Source organism: Pocillopora verrucosa, chromosome 1 (assembly GCF_036669915.1).
Source record: "Pocillopora verrucosa isolate sample1 chromosome 1, ASM3666991v2, whole genome shotgun sequence".
Classification (NCBI taxonomy): Eukaryota; Metazoa; Cnidaria; class Anthozoa; order Scleractinia; family Pocilloporidae; genus Pocillopora; species Pocillopora verrucosa.
In genome coordinates this window covers 31,116,559-31,137,145 of record NC_089312.1, presented here as the reverse complement: position 1 = coordinate 31,137,145, position 20,587 = coordinate 31,116,559, and the positions used below count along the sequence as shown (strand labels likewise).

The 20,587-nt window shown below is 35.9% G+C and overlaps 1 protein-coding gene and 1 long non-coding RNA gene across 3 annotated transcripts; one reads left to right on the top strand and one right to left on the bottom strand.

Annotated features, from left to right (window-relative positions):
* Positions 1-841: 841 nt before the first annotated feature.
* LOC131768433 (transcriptional enhancer factor TEF-1-like) lies at positions 842-11,488 on the bottom strand. Of its 2 annotated transcripts, XM_059084171.2 has the most exons (15): positions 11,329-11,488; positions 10,899-11,222; positions 9,225-9,289; positions 8,725-8,760; positions 8,594-8,656; positions 8,047-8,187; positions 7,470-7,640; positions 6,911-7,012; positions 6,230-6,289; positions 5,895-5,957; positions 5,151-5,258; positions 4,571-4,629; positions 4,148-4,229; positions 3,687-3,839; positions 842-2,870 (listed from the first exon to the last, which is right to left on the bottom strand). In XM_059084171.2, the coding sequence occupies exons 2-15, from the start codon at positions 11,068-11,070 to the stop codon at positions 2,757-2,759; spliced, it is 1,389 nt and encodes a 462-aa protein (XP_058940154.2). In that variant the 5' UTR covers positions 11,071-11,222; positions 11,329-11,488; the 3' UTR covers positions 842-2,756. The 2 variants fall into 2 exon arrangements, with proteins under 2 accessions (XP_058940154.2, XP_058940155.2); XM_059084172.2 differs by lacking the exon at positions 8,594-8,656 and having other exon boundaries at positions 8,698-8,760; positions 11,329-11,487.
* On the top strand, positions 10,435-19,674 carry LOC131768436 (uncharacterized). Its single transcript, XR_009338983.2, has 3 exons — positions 10,435-10,592; positions 12,899-12,972; positions 18,558-19,674. It is a non-coding gene; the product is annotated as an uncharacterized lncRNA (long non-coding RNA).
* Positions 19,675-20,587: the final 913 nt, after the last annotated feature.

The following is a 20,587-nucleotide window of genomic DNA, read 5'->3' as shown; positions in this document are numbered from 1 at the left end:
TATTTTGATCTGCATTTCTATTTGAAGAAGTGGTCTGAAGTTTTCCCTTCATTCCTCTTGTAGAAAACTCCACTTTTCCTTTCCCTCAAAAAATCATGAACGTGAACTCTAGTTAGCTTCTAGAGAACTTGAACTCTAGATAGCTTCATTAACAACATGGAACTTTGTCACAGTACTGAGTAACAGTTGAATGTTAATCGTTAACAAACATTGTGCAATTTTACAAACCTCTATGAAGTGGACACTTGGGAAGGTCCCAAGGGTGTCCACTTATAGAGGTTTCACTGTATTAACAAAAAGCAAATTGTACATTTTATTTTAACCCTCTACACCCTAACATCAGTAAGCATTTTCCTTATACTTTTGTCCAAACATTTCCTGTGATGAACAGGTGAAGATAATTTGTTAAACAATCAAGCTTATTTAGGTAGCCATCATTTCTGTTATTCTTATGACCTAAATGTTTGATTAAGGATGATATGGTAAAGAGAAATTAGATGCCAGTCACGCTTTGGGGTCAAAGGGCCATAAAAAGACAAGAATTTAAAGCCAGGTATTGCATCAGAGATTTACTCAAAGCTTCATGAGATTCTAGAGTAAGTTTTTTCTTTTGTGTACCGGTACTCTGTATTTTTGTTAACTTGCTCCTTTTTGTAATTTCTGTACTCTTTTTGTGTGTTATCCATGTTGTAATAAGAATAAAAATAATGATTGTAATAATAAATTTTAATAACGACAGAAGCTCTGACTTTCTTTTAGCAATGAAGGCTGTGGTAAGTCTACATGGTATAAACAGCATATCTTCTGTTTGAACACCATAAAAACACATGGAATGAAAAAGCTTCTTGAAAGAATCTTTTAATGTCCAATATATATATTTAAGCTGTATAGTACCCTATAATACATAAATTTGTTGACAATAACAACAAAACAGATCCAAGCATAATTACTGAAAACTGCCTCTAAACTACTTTAGTTTATCTATATAATAATATTTTTGCTTTGTTTGGAAACATATACCATTTTTAAAGAATTTCCTCTATCACCACAGTACAAAAATATGGTGCACCTTTCAAGGAATTTTCTAAGCCAGTTGCCAGTTTTTCTTCCCTAGCAACACCTAAGTTAAAAATTAGAATAAAACAGGTTTTCTTTTTTTTCTAAGAATGATATTCATTAGACAGTGTGGTCACATACCTTGTTCACATCACAATTACGATCACTTGTGCAAAGTTTTGCTTTCTTACTTATGTTTGATGTGTGCTAAGTGTTTGCCTAATAAATGTTCTAAGAACAGAACAAGAAGTGTATTGGACATTTCTATTAACATGAATGTAGAGAGATAAGAAATTAAGTGAAAATATGTACCACTTTACACTTGAAAACTCCCCTAGTACTTAAGCTCCACAACTTGAAGCAATTTTATGCTCAGTACAGTTAAGCTGTACTGCTTTAGATACACATGTAAAAATGTCTAGTTTGAAAATACTAACTAGAAAAAGAGATTAATAGCCTACATCGTTTGAATGAGTACACTAGTAACAGTCTTTAAATGTCAGAACATTTATAAGTAATTACAAACCCCCTTAGTACAAAGAAATTCACCACTATGGTGCAGTTTAGCATCCACAAAAACAGGAAAAAAAAAACATTCAGCCAGCGATTAGAGCTGCAAAACTTAACTTCAGCAATTCCCAGCAAATTAACATTCAATCAGTGGACAGCTAGGAGAACATGTAAGCTAATTTTTAGCAATTTAGAAGAAGAAGTGAAGAAAAAAAAATTGGAAAACTGACTAGAAAAAAAAATTTTCTCATATCTTTCTCACAATCTGGATTCATTGCCAGCTACAGATAACTCTTTCACTCCTTGGAGTAAACAATAAGTAATTTCTCCTCACATTCTCACTGCACTGTCAAGAAGAAAGATAGTAAGCACAAGGAAGAACAACAATGGGTTTCAGTTGGTTTAACTCCAAAGTAGAAATGTGTGGCAGACAGTGAAGGGATTTTATCACCAGACAAAAAAAAAAGTCCTATACCCTTTTACTCCCTGTCTCTTGAATTAAAAGGGTGGAGTAAATGGACAGTATTTACCTTTTTCTACTAAGATTAAGGCCAGAATGCTCTGCAGTCGTACATGTACAAATCATTCATGGATTTACCACACAATAGGCTATTTTATAGTTGTGTACTTAGTTGCCAAGCCTTTAATTTGGAGTGAGGCTGAAGGTGACCTTGTAGTGATAGAGACCAGTGTCTAGTTCACATGATAACAAAGTAATTTGCATCTGCAAAGCAGCAAGGTTTGTATCATAAAAAGGTCAACCTTAGCCTCACTTCTGTTCAAAGGCTTGGCAACCAAGCACACAACTGTGAGATGGACTATTTTACTTGCCCTTTACGATATTAAAAGTATTTAATATCTCAGAGAATATAAAATATTTTTGATGGCTGGAACTTACAATTGGAGTAAAGCTGACAGTCATCTCAAATGTCTTGATTAAAAGTAATGATTTCTAGCTCCTATAACTCACAGCAAAATGCAATATCACAACCCAAAGCAATATCGATGTGCTTTAAAACAATTTTCCTTATCTTGCATGGATAGTTTTAGTCCTCCAAATGGCTGATGTTTTCTTTCATTTACATAATACAAGTTATTTGATATAAAGAAATTGAAAGAATAAATTTTACAAAGGAAAAAGATATACATATACATGTTCTAGAAAGCAGTTACTTTTAATATAATATTTTTTAGTCTTTAACTAGTCGGTAAATATGATGCTGAGCTCCATGTTCGCTAGTTGATACTTCAAACACATAGGCAAGGCAGAGTAAGGTTTCTTGTGTCTCCCTGTTTGATAATACCTACAAATGAATGATAAATAAATTAAATATGGCTGAATTGTTAGCAGCTTACCAACACCCTATAAGCAAGTCTAAAAAATTAGCAAGTTGGCTATAAGGGCTGTATCCTGACAGCCATTTGTTGATTACATTTACCCTTTAATCCCTAAGAGTGACTGGCATAAAATTTCTCCTTCTAAGATCACCCTGAATAAAACATTAAGGTCATGAGAATATGGGACATGATCTACAACTAAAGAAGCTCTTGATTGTTCAACAAATTCTCTTTTTCAGAACCAAGACATGTGTAGAGAACAGAGAGAATATACATACTGATGTTAAGGTGTAAAGAGTTGATTAACTCTTTACACCCTAACATCAGTATGCATATTCTAGCAAGCAGAATTTGATTAATTACCTGGTGCTTTATTAGTTAGTAATCATTTCTCTTATTCTTATGATCTTTATGTGATTCAGGAATAATAATGTAAGGAGTAAATAGATGCTTGGCAAACTTAGGGGTCAAAAAGGTTAAAAGTTTTGGTTTTGTTTCAAATTTGCATCCTCACATTCACCACAGTAACTGCAAACTCAGCCTGTCCACTCAACTAAACAAGTTGGACAATACAAAAAGACTGTACTGGCTTGGAAAGAGCCTGAGAACTAAAGTGGAATGCTTACTTGCCACAATTGACATCATGCAATGTAGCACAATCTTGCAACTTACACTACAGAGGTACTACAGGCAATTTCATTGTTGTGGTATGAAAAGTTGTACAAAGTATATATTCACTTAAAGCCCACTGACATCAGTTCCCTTGTGACACTTTAACTTACTTGAAGAATCGTGAAGTTCTCCAACACACTGTTCATCATGTACTTTTCAGGCAACTGTTTAAGTTTGTGAACAAAATTGATCATGTATTCGCACATTGGGGACCTGTGAATGCGGTAAACAAACCGACTGTTTTCGAAGTGGCCAAATTCAGTCTGAAAGAAAGGAGAAAAAAAAAGTCCACATTCATGTTAGAAAGTACATGTATACACAGCTCAATTTTGGTTGCTATACCCAAAGTACATATATGTAACTAAAAAAGAGGAAAGATGGGGTCTCCGTCCAAAATATCTGTTTACTAGTATGATGGGTCTCTGAAATGCCAAGAGAAACTCAGCACAATATCTACATGAATGGGCTAAATCAGTCACCAATACTCTCACCACTAATTGTAATTTCTAACTTGCAAGATCAGTAGACTTTGATTGATATTTCATTGATTATTTTTTGCATTTTGTCTCACCTCCACTTTCTCCACAACTTGCTTGCCAAATGAACAAACTTTTGTGGAACATGTGATGGTCATATTTTCGTTTGACTCATAACTAGAATAAAAGCAAAGGCTTTTCATTAGTGACAATTTACCTTAGTTAACTGTCAAGTTCAAATAAGTGGCTGAGTGACAAGTGGCAGTGTAAATTTATCCCCATAAATTTGTAAGGATTTCTATGGATTACTTTTATAAATAATTTCCCACACACGTTATATTTTAAGGAAAGGAGTTTGGGCACTTTACAGGGTTATGTACAATTTCTTGCATATAATGAACTATAAACCAGATAATTTATGGCCAAACTTCATTTGAAACAGTATATGGGTAGTTCAGTGAGTGTAAAAACTTATCCAATAAACTGATTGTACTGTAATTTAAAAATAAGACACTTACGTGCTTGAAACACCATAAAATGCTCCAGCTTCATCATGTATGTTTGTATTCAGATCAGCCTAGGAAGGAAAATCAGAAAAACCCTTAATTTACACCATAAAATCAGTAACGATATTCTTCATACTCTCCTCTATACATTTTCCTGGTACAAACAAGGAGAATTCATTTTATGATCAAAGCTTCTCAAGTTGGTAATCCTTTTGTTTATTCTCATGATCTTAATAACCCTTTGACTCCCATGAGTGACCAAGACAGAATTTCTCCTTACTATATCAATAACATGTGAACCAGATTAGTGATGAGAATTGAAAAAAAATAAATTTGGGGATAATTAGCTGATCCAATACTAAATTCTCTGAAGAATTGTATGGTTGACAGTAAGGAGAATAACAAATTTGATCTAGGAGTTAAAGGGTTAAAGAATAATTCAGCAGTATTACTGTAAAGAGAAATTAGATGCTGGTCACTCTCAGGGTTAGAGGGTTAACAAGAAGTGTGTCTATAACCAAAACTAACAACCAAAGGAACATCAGGATCATACTTCATAACACAGAAAAATAATAATGACAGTCCTGCCTACCCAAAATTTCACCAAGAAAAATACTGCTTGGGGTCCCTTGTCATAAAGCTCTTTAAGGCCTCCTTTCTTCTCAGGAAACTTGTCATAAATCTGGCGAATGTCGACTGCCTTCAGTTCAACAAAAGAAGAAAAAAAATAGTGATGTTATCAGTTGTTGAAATTTTTTCACTGCCCCGCTGAGACAAACTGCATGATAAAGCTGCTTGGTCACACATCCACAGATATTTTTGTGCAAACAAGCCTTAATTAAGAGTTCATAATGTTGGAAATTGTTGGCAATCCACTACAGTCGAATCTCAATTATCCAGATTTTTTTATTATCCCGACTTGCCTCTCTGGTCCTATTTTTTCATGAAAGTCAATCATTCAAAAATGAGATCTGTAACAACTCTTTCCCATCAAACCAAGCAGATGCACTGAAACAATTTCAATAATGCAGTTTCAAAGAATTGAAGAATTAGCAAGGTGCACATGTAAGCATTCTAGGTCATAAAATGTAGTCCTTGTAAAATGATTTTGTAAATACTTTAACAAGTATTGGCAATGATGCACTGTTATTTGAGAATGTACTTTCATTCTTGTATGACATTGGTTTAATATATTTATTCAGTTTTATTTTGGGGCCATTTCATTTATGCACATTATTCAGCCCAGTCCCCCTGAGTCTGGATAATTGAGATTCCACAGTATAATAACAACCAATAAAATTGTATTCAATCCATGCATTCTAATTAAATGCTTTACCTCAAGGTGAGGGTCACCAAGATCTGTGTTTGGTCCCAAGTGAACAAACAAATGCTTGTGGTACTAAAGGAAAGGAATGAAGAGGAATTTAGTTTAAAATTCAAGCTTGACATTTGTTCAAAACTTCAATGTTTGAAAGCTGTTTTGTTTGTTTCCACTGCCACATTATCTTGCTTACTGGACATTTCTTCAGTTACTTAGGATTTTGAAGTATGTGTAGCTGTTAACTTCTAAAGGACACTGCAGTCTATCCAATGCAACACACTACGGGCTGTGTGTATATCTTAAATTTGCAATTAATAGCTTAACATGTGTCTGGTAGAGATTCTAATTACCGACTCAGGTTCCATTCGCTGTTGTTCGAGAAATGCTGAGAAGTCCACCAGCCGCAGGGGCTAAAATCAAACAAAATTAAGTTAACTAAAATCATGACAGTCACAAAGTTAGAGGAGCTGAAAGGTTCTCCCTCTTTTTCTCACTGGTGACTAATACAAGTATCTATATTCCCCTTACAGTATCATTAATGAGTCAAACGCTCAGAACATGAAAATAAAGGAAATGATCCACAACTCAAGCAGTTCCTGACTGTTGAATGAGTTCACCTGGTCAGTGCCAGTTGGAATGTATAGAGAACAGTATGGAAAACGTGCATAATGATGTTTAGTTATTAAGGGTTTTCATAACATGTAACTTTTGAATATCAAACTATAAAAATGATGTGAAAGACCTAGAAAGTCAAATCCAAATAGTAATAGTTAATAACTATTCACCAAAGTGGAGGTGTTTGGTGATGAATATTTACCAAGCTAGCCATCAACACTGTGATAAACTGCTGTTTAGATGTGAGGTGGACAGCAAAGGTGGAAGGTGTGAGGTGGACAGCAAAGAATATTAAGACTATTATTTGGATATCTACCATTTATTATATACTTATAGTAATTGGCCAACATTGCTTATAATAAAAGTGTAAATCGACCTTTAGATAACACTGCTGCAGTAATGATAGGTGCACTTACTAGCTGCTGTTCAACAGATCTCTGAGGCCATGTTGAGCTGCCATGTGCAGCAAAAGTTGGTGGTGTAGAGGATACAGTTCCTCTGCTGTGTGTGACACTCCTCTGCAAAAAAAAAAATAATAAAAAAATAAAAAAAATAAAGACAATCAAATCCCACTCTTAATGTACTGGATGGAATGGAAAGTAAAATGAAAGAATAGAATCTAAAATTATTCTTCTCTCACAGGGTGAAAAGCATGTAACTTGTCTGGACAGTATCACCCCTGAACCAAACATTTAATTCATGAGAGTAAAGGAAATGACTATGAACTCAAGAAGCTCCTGATTGTTGAACAAATTCCCTTTGTAACTACCATAGGAAATGTCCAGATAAAAGTATGGAAAACACATATACTGCTGTGAGGATGTAAAGGGTTGATAGTAAAGGATGTAACCTTCATCTTGCTCTCACTCAGCTCTTAAAAAATTTCATGTTTTACCTTCAACCTGGCAAACAACAATCAACGGACATCCTTAAATCTCAGTCCATCCTGTTAAAATCGTTGTACAGAAAACTTACCATGTCTTCAGGAGTACTGACAACAGCTCCAGTGGGGCTTGCAACTGCAGCTGTGGACACAACACTACCAGGTACACTGGCTTGGACTCCTGGACTGCCATATGGAGCTTGTGAGGCATTGTTATAACTGCCTGGCACTGGCTGCCCTGCGCTAGATGGCCAGTATTGTTGCTAAAATAAACAAAAAACATGTATTTTGACCGGAAAAAGGAATGGCCCAAGAATCTACTTTAAGATTTAAAAGATGAAGTTATTTCAGAAAGACCTCTTCCAGTTCCCCGAAAACACTCCCAGTAAATTTGTCAATCTTCCAAATACCAGTAACCTTAATTGATTTAAGAGAGCAAAGAGCACTCTAATCAGAGTGTTCGAAAATACTAAATCTTGACCTAGCTTTTCCGAAAGGGTCAGTCTGAGAAAAAAAATAGTAATTCAAAATTTTCAACTTAAGCTGGTTTATCTGATGACCTTAAAGACCATGCAACAGATAACAATACAATTTGAAGAGTTAAGTTTTAGAAACATGTAGTGTGAAAAGTTTTGAGATATCTATTAATTATAATTGTACTGGACATACTTGGTATCCTTGGCTTTCATTGTTAAATGCAGGCATTCCAGCTGCCGCCAGAGCCTTACTGTGAAGTACAGAGGCTGACACAATTTGTGCCGATGACATTGAGGCCATAGTCTGAAGAGCTTTGTCTCGCGCAGCCTGGTCCTACATTTGACATTGATAAAAAAATCATTAATCTTGGAATTAACTCCGAAAGCTAGAAATACCATTGAAAAAAAGTTTGAGATTAGGAAAACAATAACGATAAGATGAAATACAAAAGCTTAGAAAGGTTGAAGTTATTTCCTATGGTGAAATACTATTATGGCTAATAATACAATAACACCATTTATCTCTGGAATCAATCACTTTATGTTGATTCTAAGGTTTCAACCAAACAGTACTATTCTACTTCAGGTGCTGAGGTCAACTGGTCCTTTGTTACTTTATAACAGGATGCTCGAAAGCAACTTTTGGTTTTCAACAACTGTAATTGCTGACTTGTAATTCTTTGTAATTGTTACTCTAAGTGTTATAATCTTACACCTACAGTATACACTTATGTACAAACCTTAATTTTTGCATGCACTTCTCTTGGTTTTCTCCTCGCTAACACCTGAATGTGACTTGAAACCTATCAAACACAAATAAAAAAAAATAAGCAGTGTAACTAACCTTAAGTTTGCCTTGAATCTCCCTTGCCTTTTTCCTTGCTAACACTTGAATGTGACTGGAAACCTATGTAAGAAAAAAATTTGAAAAATCTCAACTTCACCCAGTAAGCACCCAGCTTGAAAATATTGCTGCCTGAACCAATCAGAACTTTTGTCTGGTGCTAGATAAAAAAAAAGCCTCTTTTTTGGGATCATAGCTTTCATTGATTTTTTTTTTTCCATAAAAAAGAATATCATAATTGGCACCACAAAAAAAAATGGAACAACCAAGCTGCAAGAGGTACCCCTTCTTCTGAATTTCTCACAGTATCACTAGATACAGGTGCATGCAAAAGGAAAACTGGCTGATGGAGAAAAACGTTTTGAAAAGTTACTATTACTGATGTGAACCAGCCAAGTTGAAGTCAAAGAGAAAAATATAACTTCAGTTTAAGAAATTTGTCAATATTCTTATTAATAGATTCATTCCCCACTTTGAGAGTCGAAAAACACTATCTTGATTGTAACTCCTAGATTTAAAATAGTTACCTGTTTCCTTGTTCTTGTTTTTCCAGTTCTCAGCTTGATGTATCGAGCAATCAACTCATTACGGCCTGCATTCAAAAACAGAAAAGAGCTCTAACTTGAATTCTACAATTTAGGAAGACAGGCGCTTAATTTAGATTACATAGGGAAGACTCATTATCAATCAATGTTTCTTTAGCTCATCCTTAAATAAAAGGAAAATTAGTGTGGTCGCACTGCCTTAAATTTAAATCAATATTTGAGAAGTCTTTAGGGTTAGCTGTATATTAGGAGACTTGGCACCCATTCCTCATATTATCAGTGTTTTCTAAATTACTACCTTGGTTTATCAGCCAAAACAGTTTCGGAGTAAGATCTTAGTATGCATGTACTTGTACCACCCACACTTTTGTTGAAGAGGCATTATCTTTCCTTGAATTGCACAATAATTATGAAAATAATAATTAAGTAAAGTGTGAATTTTGTTCAAAATTCAACATAACAGAACAAAATCAGTTGTTTTTAACTCTTGGTCTTTAAAATTGGAAAAGTATATTTTTTCAATGAACAAAAATTTCTTCATCACCCATGAAGGACTAAAACTGCCTAAACTGTGGCTGGGGGAAAGGACTATATTGCCAAGAAAATACAAAATTATAATGAACTTCATCTGTATTTTGAACTGAATTTGAAGGAAACAAAGCATTAAGGACTTAATACAGATTACAGGAAAAGGAAAAGTGTGGGTGACATTACCAAAGCACATTTCATAAATTAAGTTTCAGTGTTGCGTATTTTTTCAGCATAGCATTTCATTATATTCTATTCAAGTTGCTTAATATTATCCATGTGGCATACTAATCAGATACAAATATGACGAGGTCTTTGTTCCACAACACATAAAAGTTATAAAAAAGCTGAGTTTTTTAAAATTTAATGTTCGCCATCTTTTAAACTCAATAAACTAAACATGCATTCCAACAAAATAATTCGTGATCCTTTGTTACAAACGCAATGTAAAACACATGCTATGCCTGAGATCTCAACGGTTCTGAGAGACAAAATAACTGAGGCGATCAAAATGATCTTCTTCTTTTAATCGCCCACAAAATTGACAAGTTGGTCTTCCAAAACACAAATTAAGCAAAACTGATGAGTTATACTGATCATGCAACCGCTGTGGTAAGGGGTTAATGTAAAACTGCGAGTTACATAGCAAGCATATTTCAAACAATTGAACACGCGTAGCTGCGTACGCTTAGCGTTCGTGACATCTTATCATTGGAGCTGAATTTTTAGTTGCTCAGCGAAAACCGCCAAGAAGCCTACAAGTATGCTAACATTTTCATGAACTCTAGCTGGACAGCTGCCACGAGAGATCGGTGTTAAACTGTGAGTGCTGAATGCCAATAATATGTAGTTATTACAACAAGAGATCGCGTTGTTCAGTTGATATAAACAACTCGACTGCCCATTCCATGCCTTCGTGGAAAGCGCGGTATGTAGTGTCAACATTCTCTCTATTCTTAACAAGCCAGCCGTTTCTCATTTTAGAAATAGTTTCAAAGTAAGTGAGTTATGCGAAAGGAGCAAGCAACTTCGTTAGTGACCATAGTTTAGGTTTCCGGGTTGAGCAATATTCAAACAATCGACGCTTGACGAATTAAACAAATTCGAAGACAAGAATGCGCCACTCACCGTACATTTTGCCTTCATCAGAGAGAATAATTTTTCGCCGCCCACAAGGAGGGTAAATTGCCAGAGCCTCCTGAAAGGACTGCTCGATATCTGGCGACCATACTCCTTCGGCATCATTGGCCATGTCGACGGGGCTTTTGGTCGCGCTGCCCTCGTCGGCCGAGTTAGTCATTTCGAGGTCCTCGTGGTCCGAAATCTTGGCGGTTTTGTTGGAAACACTGAGTAAAAAATTGATCTTAGCTGGAGGGAATCTCCAAATACTGTTTATTCTGACCCAGTAGACTTCTAACTGATGGCTTGATCAGTCGTTCCGGAAGCACAAGTCTGGAAAAATGAAAAAAATTCGAACGATTCAACAGGCCGATCGAACATTCGAAGGGGGAAAATCTATCGGATGATTTAAAACCATTCAAAGTTTCGTGAAACGTACCTAACCACACAGAATTCTTCAAAATACAAGAGGAATGATAGTAACGTCGTCCTTCGAAAAATCACCTGGAATTAGCAAGTTGCCCTTTACTTGAGTGAAAACGGAGGCTAACAAAGAATGCGAGGAATGACACAACTATGCCTGGCGCGCCCACAAAAGACTTGAGCAATTTCTTCCTAGAGGGGGGTCAATGACATTTCCTTTCGTCACGCGTTTGTTCAAGAAGAATTCGAAGCTCGCGTGGTTCGATGCCCAAACACGGGGATAGAATTCGAAGAATGTTTTCTTTAACGCAAAGGTCTTCAAATCATACTTAATCTCGCAAAGTATTTTCCTTTATAATTTTTGGAAAAGAGGATCAATTAATGGCTTCTTGGAACCACAAGTTACAAATTTAGCACCTGATCAAATGCAAGTTTCTCTGTACACTGTTTGGTTGAATTGTGTTGATACAAAAATAATTAGTAAACCACGTCGTTCCTCGCATATTTTAGGAAAACTCTGAATTGTGATTGGCTGAGGTGAAACACACCCCATTATATCAAGATTAGGCATACTCGAGACTATAATACTGTGCTAAACAACAAAAAAACTTTATTTCAACTCAAAAGAAAAAGTGTTTCCATATTGGTTTATTCGCTTTTAACTGCAGACGCCCCTAACCCGAACATTGTCAATTATTTATTCTGCATAATGAATCGACTTCTCTTTTTTCCTCGGTAATTTTATATTTTTTTTTATGACAGACTACACCACAAAGAGAACCTGTTTTACTATCCTTGAAACTAAAGGCACTTGTTCATTGTCTCTGAGTTCATAACAGCTGCCCCACTTTCAAGACGGGGGTTTTCTAAATCAAAGACACTGATAGAAACTGTAACTGGTCTGATGTTCTCCCCATTTCCCTTGCGCTTCTAATTAGCTCAGTTATACGACCACTTGATGAGGTACGAGCAGTTCGACTCAGGAAATCGTGACATGCTCCAAGTGCCAGTGGCTTAAGATCCCAGACAAAGGTTATTGAATTTTCTTGAAGCCAAGTATCGATGGCCGCTGCTCTCCCAAAAAAGTGTTTCACTACACCACCGGCAGAACTTGACGACAATCGATATACGCTTCAGCGATCTTTAATTGAACTCAGTGGACTGAACAAATTCAAATACGTCGCGTTGAAATTTCGGTTTTGCTAGTGATAAAAGGATGACATTTAACCCTTTTGTTCAGGTGGCTCTTTGTCGTGAATTGACAGGACTGATTAACAAGACAATTGAACCAAACTTGACTCAGAAACAGATGGTCGCGTTGCCATTAGATTTATCATAGCCTCGCTAGATATGCTGAGTTTGAATGGCATCCGGTGTAGTTAAAAAAATTTTAGTCGTTTTTCTCCACCCTCTTAGTCTCAAAAAATCACGATAGGCTCACAAGTCAAGACGCTCGGATATTGTCGATAAATGAGCAGTACATCTAAACGCTTGACCTAAAATTTCTTCTGGATTAGGTAGATTTGGATATTTTATTTTTATTTTTTTCATTCGTTTGTTTGTTTGTTTTGTTTTGTTTTTTTCAGGTTAATGTAGTATTTGAGGAGAAGAAAACGATTGACAGCATCCTCCTTCCTGCTTGCTAAAGAACGCTAAAGAAGTCAGTAGCTAATAGATCTTTTTATCTCAGGTTAATGATACGGAGATTTTCCTTCAAGCGCCGGAAACTGGTTCAGTTTCTGCACTTAGCCTGCTTTACTTAGCCTCTTCTTAAAACCTCAATATTTGCACTTAGTCTTTATTATATGCATGATATTTCATTATATAATCAGTACTGCTTATATTGCCTTTTCACAAGACAGCGGAGCCTTTAGGGTGCAATCCATTAGGTTCAGTTTTGCTATATTTGACCAAGCTGGAGATGTTTAACCGAAAAAAGTAGAAATTTTGGCGATAAATTGATTTGTTTTTAGTAATATAATGAGGAAATGTGTGGTTGATTGTTCAGTTCTATCTGGCTCGAAATTTACCTCGTAGTGAGATTAAATTGTGCAGTGTTTAGATTTTGAGGGTATAAATAGTGCATTAGCGGGAATTTATCAATTATCTGAAAGATGACTTTTTGGAACTCAATTATTCCTGATGAATGAACAAAATTTCATTTTAAACACACGAAGGGCGCAACTCAATCGGGCTACTCATTCAATCTTGAGTTTCGTTAAGCGAAACTCGCCCAAAGAAAGGAGTAGAACAGAATAATAATCAGCCTCTTGTGCAGCGAACAGATCAATGATGACAAACCATTTGTTTTTACTCGCTCAAAACCAAAGGATCAATGTACTTCATAGATCTGATTTCACTTCGTGGGATTTGTGATTCCGGAATATTCGGGAAAAACTTAATTTCCAAACTTAGTTGTTCCTTAAAAGAGGTCTTAATTCATTCATTCATTCTGCGCCATAATTGAGTGTTCGTAAAAGGAAAAATCGTACGTGAAAATCACTATTTATTGTGATGTTCAGGAAGAAATGAAAAGGACGTCATTCTTTTATTCCAGTTGATTGCCGCTACATGTTTAAGAAATGGCATACCAGACATGATTTGTATGTTGTAGTTCAGAAGTATTTGGTTACGTAATGAGGTTGCAGTTTTGAAACAACATCAGACGATGAGGTAAAATTAAATGTCAACCCTCCGCCGTTTAGCTTTTATTTCAATAAAAAAATAAAAATAGTTTTCATTAATATTTTGAGTTACCTACGCAAAATCCAATGAAATGCAGTGAAATGGCAATAGTCACGCTATCTTTTTAATTTAAGGTTTCTAACCATACTAATAAGCCGCAAAAAGGAAAATAAACAGAATTATAAATACCATTTCCTCAAACGATATACACCAACAAACGAGATAAAAATTCAAACAAAAAAGCAAACAAAGAAGTGGGAAATGCTAATGACGAACCCAGGATAAATTTATAAACGGAAGATCGAGCGGCTGGATAAGTTATCACAAACCTTAAGGTCAATTTGTATAGCTGTAGTTTTTCACTGGACTTTACTCTTAGAATCTCCCAGTCCCTGTTATTTTCAATGGATTTCTGCCGAGTGTAAAATGTTTTTAGTTCATATTTCTACTTTTTAGGATTTTTAAAGTTGGTTCAGCAAATTTTTGCGGCAGTTTCGAAGAATTTAGCGAAGAGGCTGCTTTATTTATTGTTATGATGAAAAATTTTTGGGCTAGAGTTGCATATCCCTCTAGAATGTTCAGTGGCAGCCCTTTCTGATGTTAAGTATGGGTTGAGCACAAGGTGAAATCATCTAAATATAGCGTGTCGTAGCCTCGAGCAATAAACGCTTTGAAATAACACAGTTTAACGCATCTGTATTTGGAAAGAAAACTAACCAAAGACAGCATTGATCGCAAACGGAAATCTCTCAGTTCGAATAAAATATGCAGCTATAATTAGATGTTTCAAATACTCTAAGCTGATAACAGCAGATCAGCTGAACTGGCGAATTATTCTATGTATGCAAAATATGAACGATCACATTACTCCGTGAGATGCAAATCTAAAATTGCAATTTACTTTTCGACTCGTTTTGCATTTCCTCTTTTGCCGTGCTCTCCCTAAATAAGGTCAAGATTCAAGAATGTAAACAATGAATTTTTTCAAAAGAATTTAAAATTTCTATTGAATAGAAATGATGTGCATTTTTTCCAAAGTAGGTCTAATGAACCTTGGTGGGGAGGGAGTGGGGAACGTTTTCTGGTTAGCCAAGCCTATGAAGTCTCTTTAAATTATCTATTGTCCTTGCTAGTTTAAAAAGGCTCAAAAAGCAATTTTTGAAATTGTTCACGTGGCTTTTTTTATCGTTTAAAAGATATTAATGTGTAAAGCATATTTAATTGGTTTGTCGAATAAGTAATCAAATCCTAGTACGTTAGAAGGTCGTTCATAACTCGCAAGAGGGAAAAGAAAATAACTGGATAATAAGGAATTTGTTAACCAATGTAATTTTGAATACCTGTATGAAAAGTGCCTAATGAGTGTACAGCGTGTACTTCGCCGATGTAAGTAAGTTGGTCGCGTTATGGGTAAAAGGCTGATTGTTTACTGGTGAAGTTTCGGATCGAGCATAACTTAGCTCTGGTCGCGACGACAGACAGCTGATCCAATTATTGGCTTAGGTAATCAGTTAGCACTAGACGGTATTTATGATATCACTTAACTAAGCTTCCCGTGTTCGGATAAAAATAGAGTGCGTAAACTCTATTTTATGTATGCAATTAAATTTCCGCTCTGTGTAAAGTTTCACTCGGCTTTTAGTCTGCAAAGATGCCAGAGCTTGTGTGTAGAAGCGTTTTTCTATCAGAGTGCAGTGCGTGTATGCAATATGAAAGAGGCTCACGCGTGCACGGTCGCAATACTGCGGCCTGTTAGTCTCACTGATCCCCCTTGAAATGAGCCTTCCAGAATATTAAAAAAAAATTGTACGCACACTTCCTATATACTTCGTAGACTACCCTGACCTGAAATGACCCCGGTTGAGTCATTGAAAACATAGTTATGCCAAAATTTAGCCAAAGTCAATTACTAGGGCGAGTAATTGCGTAATCGCACGGACGTTTGCAGTTATTGTGGTCAGATAATATATACTGAAATATCTTAATCCCAGAGAATTGCGTTATTGCATTGACCTTCACAGCTATTGAGGTCGCCGTTTCAGTGTTTTCTTTCATCCACATTCTAAAACAAACGGAAATCGAGTCATAAACTGCGAAGGAAGTGACTGATTAGTAATACAATCCGACTCAAGGAATTTGACCTCTCAGGCTACTTATTGTTTTTTTGTTTTTTTTGTTTTTTTTTTCAGAAAAAAAAACTTATAGAGGAAATGAAACCAAAGAAATCACGCGTTAGAACCCATCAAATATTTGCGCTCGCGCACGCTTGGTCTAAACACATCACGAGTTCGAATACGCCCCAGCTATGCAAGCCCGCAAGTGATATTCTCAAATTTCAAACTTTACGTCTACTTCTTCAATTCCGGTACGGTCAATTATCCGTGCATATTTTCGCGCATATGGAGGCTATAGATATCACTTATTGTCGTTATTTACCTATTTATTTTTTTCTTTTTTGGAGAAAACATCTTAGCATATTTTTTGAAAGGATACGTAACGTGTAGTGGCTTATATTAATTAATACACGGATTTTGTATTGGTCGTCACTGGGATATGAGGAGCTTCTATCAGCGCTCTGTTTACAACCTCTGTTATGAAAAGTAGATGCGGGAATAAACTACGCTTCTCCTACCAGTTGGATTTTTAAATTTTCGTCTGATCGTCCATACCTTGGTATTTACTGTGGTCAGATAAACCTTCTATGTTTTGTCAATTGACTTTTTTTCTAACTGTGGCTGCATTGGTGAAGTATTCCATTCGATGTATTTACCCATATAACGAAGACCTCATTAATTGTTGGAAAGTTAGTAAAAGAACCTGGTTTACATTCTTTTTTAATGATGCACAAATTGATGTCAATTTTCTGCTTCCATGTCAAGTCGATTAATTTATAAATGTATACGCAACAAAAGGCATTACACATGATTACGCAGTCGAAGAACTCTTGGTGAATTTTGTCTAGTGTGAAGGCAAAAACAATCTCTCTCAGCGTCAAAAAGCTTGAAAATCTTGCGACTATATTAAACATTATAATTGAAAATGGAGGAGGAAACAAGGTTTAGACACATTCATTTAAATACACGTATATTCGTTAACATTAGCAAAATGTGGGTTCCCAGTTTTGAGGCTATCGTTCAGCGCTAAAAAAGATAGCGAAAGCTTAGTTTCGAACGGCTGAAGACTGAGAAACGAAGGTTCACATATCAGGAATTTTTTCAAGCAAAGAATGCTTTTTTCCTGTAGAAAACACATAATTGCAACTGATTTGCATGTCAACCCTTTAGCCCGCAAAGGCAATAAGCACACAAGTTTCCCTCACAGTGTCAATACCTTTTCGCGTTATTACCTAGCAGAGAGGTGATAAGAGCAGACTAACGAATTCAGGCAAACACGATATATTATAGTGCTTTTCTTTCAAGAAAAAAAACTTTCAAGAAAACAGGCTATTCATTGGCATTTTCCTGGTGCAGGATAACATGCGATGAACTTCGTATTTTTCTTGAGTTTACTGAGGGTGAACAGTGAATCTGCCATTCGTTCTTAGATATCAGAAAAAAATTAGTGTAATGTTGAATTTTTCAGTCGTGGAAGCAATCAGCAAGAGAGTGTCGTCTCAATCGAAAAACAACTTCTCTTTAACGAAAAGAGTCCCATTTATTGAGAGAGCTGTACTAAGGTCACGATGAGTTTGACTCCTTTCAATGTAACAAGAAACTCACTTTGATAGATTATTTTTGTCATTTTATCGTTATCTTTATCAATGTAGTTTTTCAAGCAGTCTTTCGGCACTCGACAGTCTTCTGTTGATGTTGTATTTAGTATTTAGTATTTAGTATGTAGTAAGTAGTCTTTCACCAAGTGGTAATGTTTAAAATTCGGGGCTACTTCTCTCCCGTAAGAGGAATTCCCCCCCCCCTCCCCCAGTTCGGGACAGGGGTAGGTAGAAATGACATGATGGGTACAATAGGTAGTAATGTTTTTGTTTTTCCATTGATTAATGGCTCAGGGGATATCATAGTCATGAATGTGTTTTCAGGTTGCGTAGTTTCCTTACCAGTTTGAATAAGCTCAAAAGGCCATTTCATACTCGACCTTTTTTAGGCTATATCTATGGTATGATAATGAATAAATTATTTATAGAATTATAATTGATCAAATATTTATTGAAATCCGAGTATGTTAGGACCTCTTGAGAAAATCTCGCAAAAAAAAAAACGCAAAATAACAGAACGAAAGAATAAGGAAGTTGTTGACTTGTGGTAATTTGCATCAAAATCAGTATGAAGTGTGTTTAATGAGTTTACAGAGTAGTCTTTCTAGATGTACGTGATTCGGTCGAGTAATGGAAAAAGGCCGATTGTTTACTAATGAAGTATTTGATCAAAACAGAGCTTTGCTTAGGACGCGACGACAGACAAGCTGATTCAATTACTGGCTTAGGTGATCATTTGGCTTGGAACTGTATTTTATCATCACTTCAAGCAATCTTCTAATGTTCGAATAAGATTAAAGTGTGAAAAATCGATTTGTTTCTCAAATTGAATTTCCGCTCTGTTTTAGGTTTCACCGTTCCTTCATTCTTCAGAGATGGAAGAGTTCGATCAGACCATGTGTATACAAAAGCATTTTAAACTGCGTGCAGTGCATATACGTCGGAAGTTCGGAAGTCAGGAACTCACGTGCACATGGTCGTGTTACCGCCTGTTAGTTCCACTGCTCCCGCGTGAAGTGAGCCCTTACCACACTCTCTCTCTAGTCTAGCCTGATCTAAAATGACTCTAAGTGAGTCATCAGGAAGCGTATGGAATTCCAGCATTTAGCCAAAGTCATTAATAATGCCGAGTAATTGCGCAATCGCATTTTCCTTCTGACAGCTATTGTGGTCAGAAAATGTACTGAAGTATACTAATGCTGAGGAACTGCGCAGTTGCCTTGACCTTCCCAGCTATTGTGGTCAGAATATATGCATTAGAAAAACCTATTCTTTCATCTATTTTCGTTCATCAACCCAAGAAAAAATGAGCGGTGAATTAAGAAGGAGGTTACTGAGATTTAAGTGATTGATTTATGGCGCAATCCTCCTCTGGGATTTTGGGTTCTCTAGCAACTTGTTTATCAAAAAAAAGAAAAGAAAAGAAAAGAATCATTGACGTTCTTCTCAAATCTTTGGAGAAAAACAACAGAAAATTTCTTAAAAGTATACGCAAAGTTGTTGTTACTTTATCAATTCACGACTTTTGCCCTTTCATTTTATTAAGAATGGGTGAAGATGTAGCGCGCAGTTGGATTTTTTTATTCTCTAGCTTTCAAACATCACGCGATTATCACGCAACTATTTCATTTTGTACACCCAGTTTACACCTGTCAAATTATTTCTCAGCGTGGCTTGATGACCCGAACATAACCTTTCTTTTTTCGTGTGCCTATTTTATTGTTTTTTTTTCAAATTTACACCTAAAGTAGGAGAGTGTCTTCAAGAGAAACTAGCATTATACGCTCCTGATCACTTGAATGAACGAACAACTTTATTTAACTACGATAAAATATTCAGCATAGCTGGTAGGGTCTTGCATTTAACTAATAATAACCATAAATGGCTACAAAAAAAATATTAAAATGTTAAAATATATACAATTCCTAAAATGTTTCTCCACTTGATTTGATAATTTAATTAAGTTAGCTGATCTTCCAAACCTTGTTATTGACTGTGGTCTTAAAGACCTGATATATTTGTTCCCTCCATGAATAGGTTTGGTGTCAGCTGATCGTCCAAATCTTGTTATTGACTGTGGTGTTATAAACCTGATATATTTGTTCCCTCCATGAATAGGTTTGGTGCCAGCAGATTGTCCAAATCTTCTTATTGACTGTGGTCTTATAGACCTGATATATTTGTTCCCTCCATGCGTAGGTTTGGTGCCAGCTGATAGTCCAAATCTGTTTATTGCATGTGGTCTTATAGACCTGATATATTTGTTGCCTCCATGACTAGGTTTGGTGTCAGCTGATCCTCCAAATCTCGTTATTGACTGTGGTATTATAGACCTGATATATTTGTTCCCTCCATGAATAGGTTTGGTGCCAGCTGATCGTCCAAATCTTCTTATTGACTGTGGTCTTATAGACCTGATACATTTGTTTTATCTATGTGTAGGTTTGGTGCCTGCTGATAGTCCAAATCCTTTTATTGATTTTTGTTTTATAGACCTGGTATATTTGTTCCCTCCATGAATAGGTTTGGTGTCAGCAGATTGTCCAAATCGTCTTATTGACTGTGGTCTTATAGACCTGATATATTTGTTCTCTCCATGAATAGTTTTGGTGCCAGCTGATGGTCCAAATCTTTTTTTTGACTGTGATCTAATAGACCCTCCATCTCTTGTCCCTTGACTGATAGGATTTTTATCTGCGGACCTTCCAAATCTTGTTATTGACTGTGGTCTTATAGACCTGATATATTTGCTCCCTCCATAAATAGGTTTGGTGTCAGCTGATCGTCCAAATCTTGTTATTGACCGTGGTGTTATAGACCTGATATATTTGTTCCCTCCATGAATAGGTTTGGTGTCAGCAGATTGTCCAAATCTTGT

Excerpts from the sequence above, each read along its gene's own strand:
- LOC131768433 (XM_059084171.2), bottom strand. The coding sequence starts at position 11,070 with ATGACTAACTCGGCCGACGAGGGCAGCGCGACCAAAAGCCCCGTCGAC. Across the intron at positions 5,259-5,894 it reads TTGGTGACCCTCACCTTGAG|GCAGTCGACATTCGCCAGAT; the intron begins GTAAAGCATTTA and ends GTTGAACTGAAG. Across the intron at positions 4,630-5,150 it reads TTTTCTTGGTGAAATTTTGG|GCTGATCTGAATACAAACAT; the intron begins GTAGGCAGGACT and ends TTTCCTTCCTAG.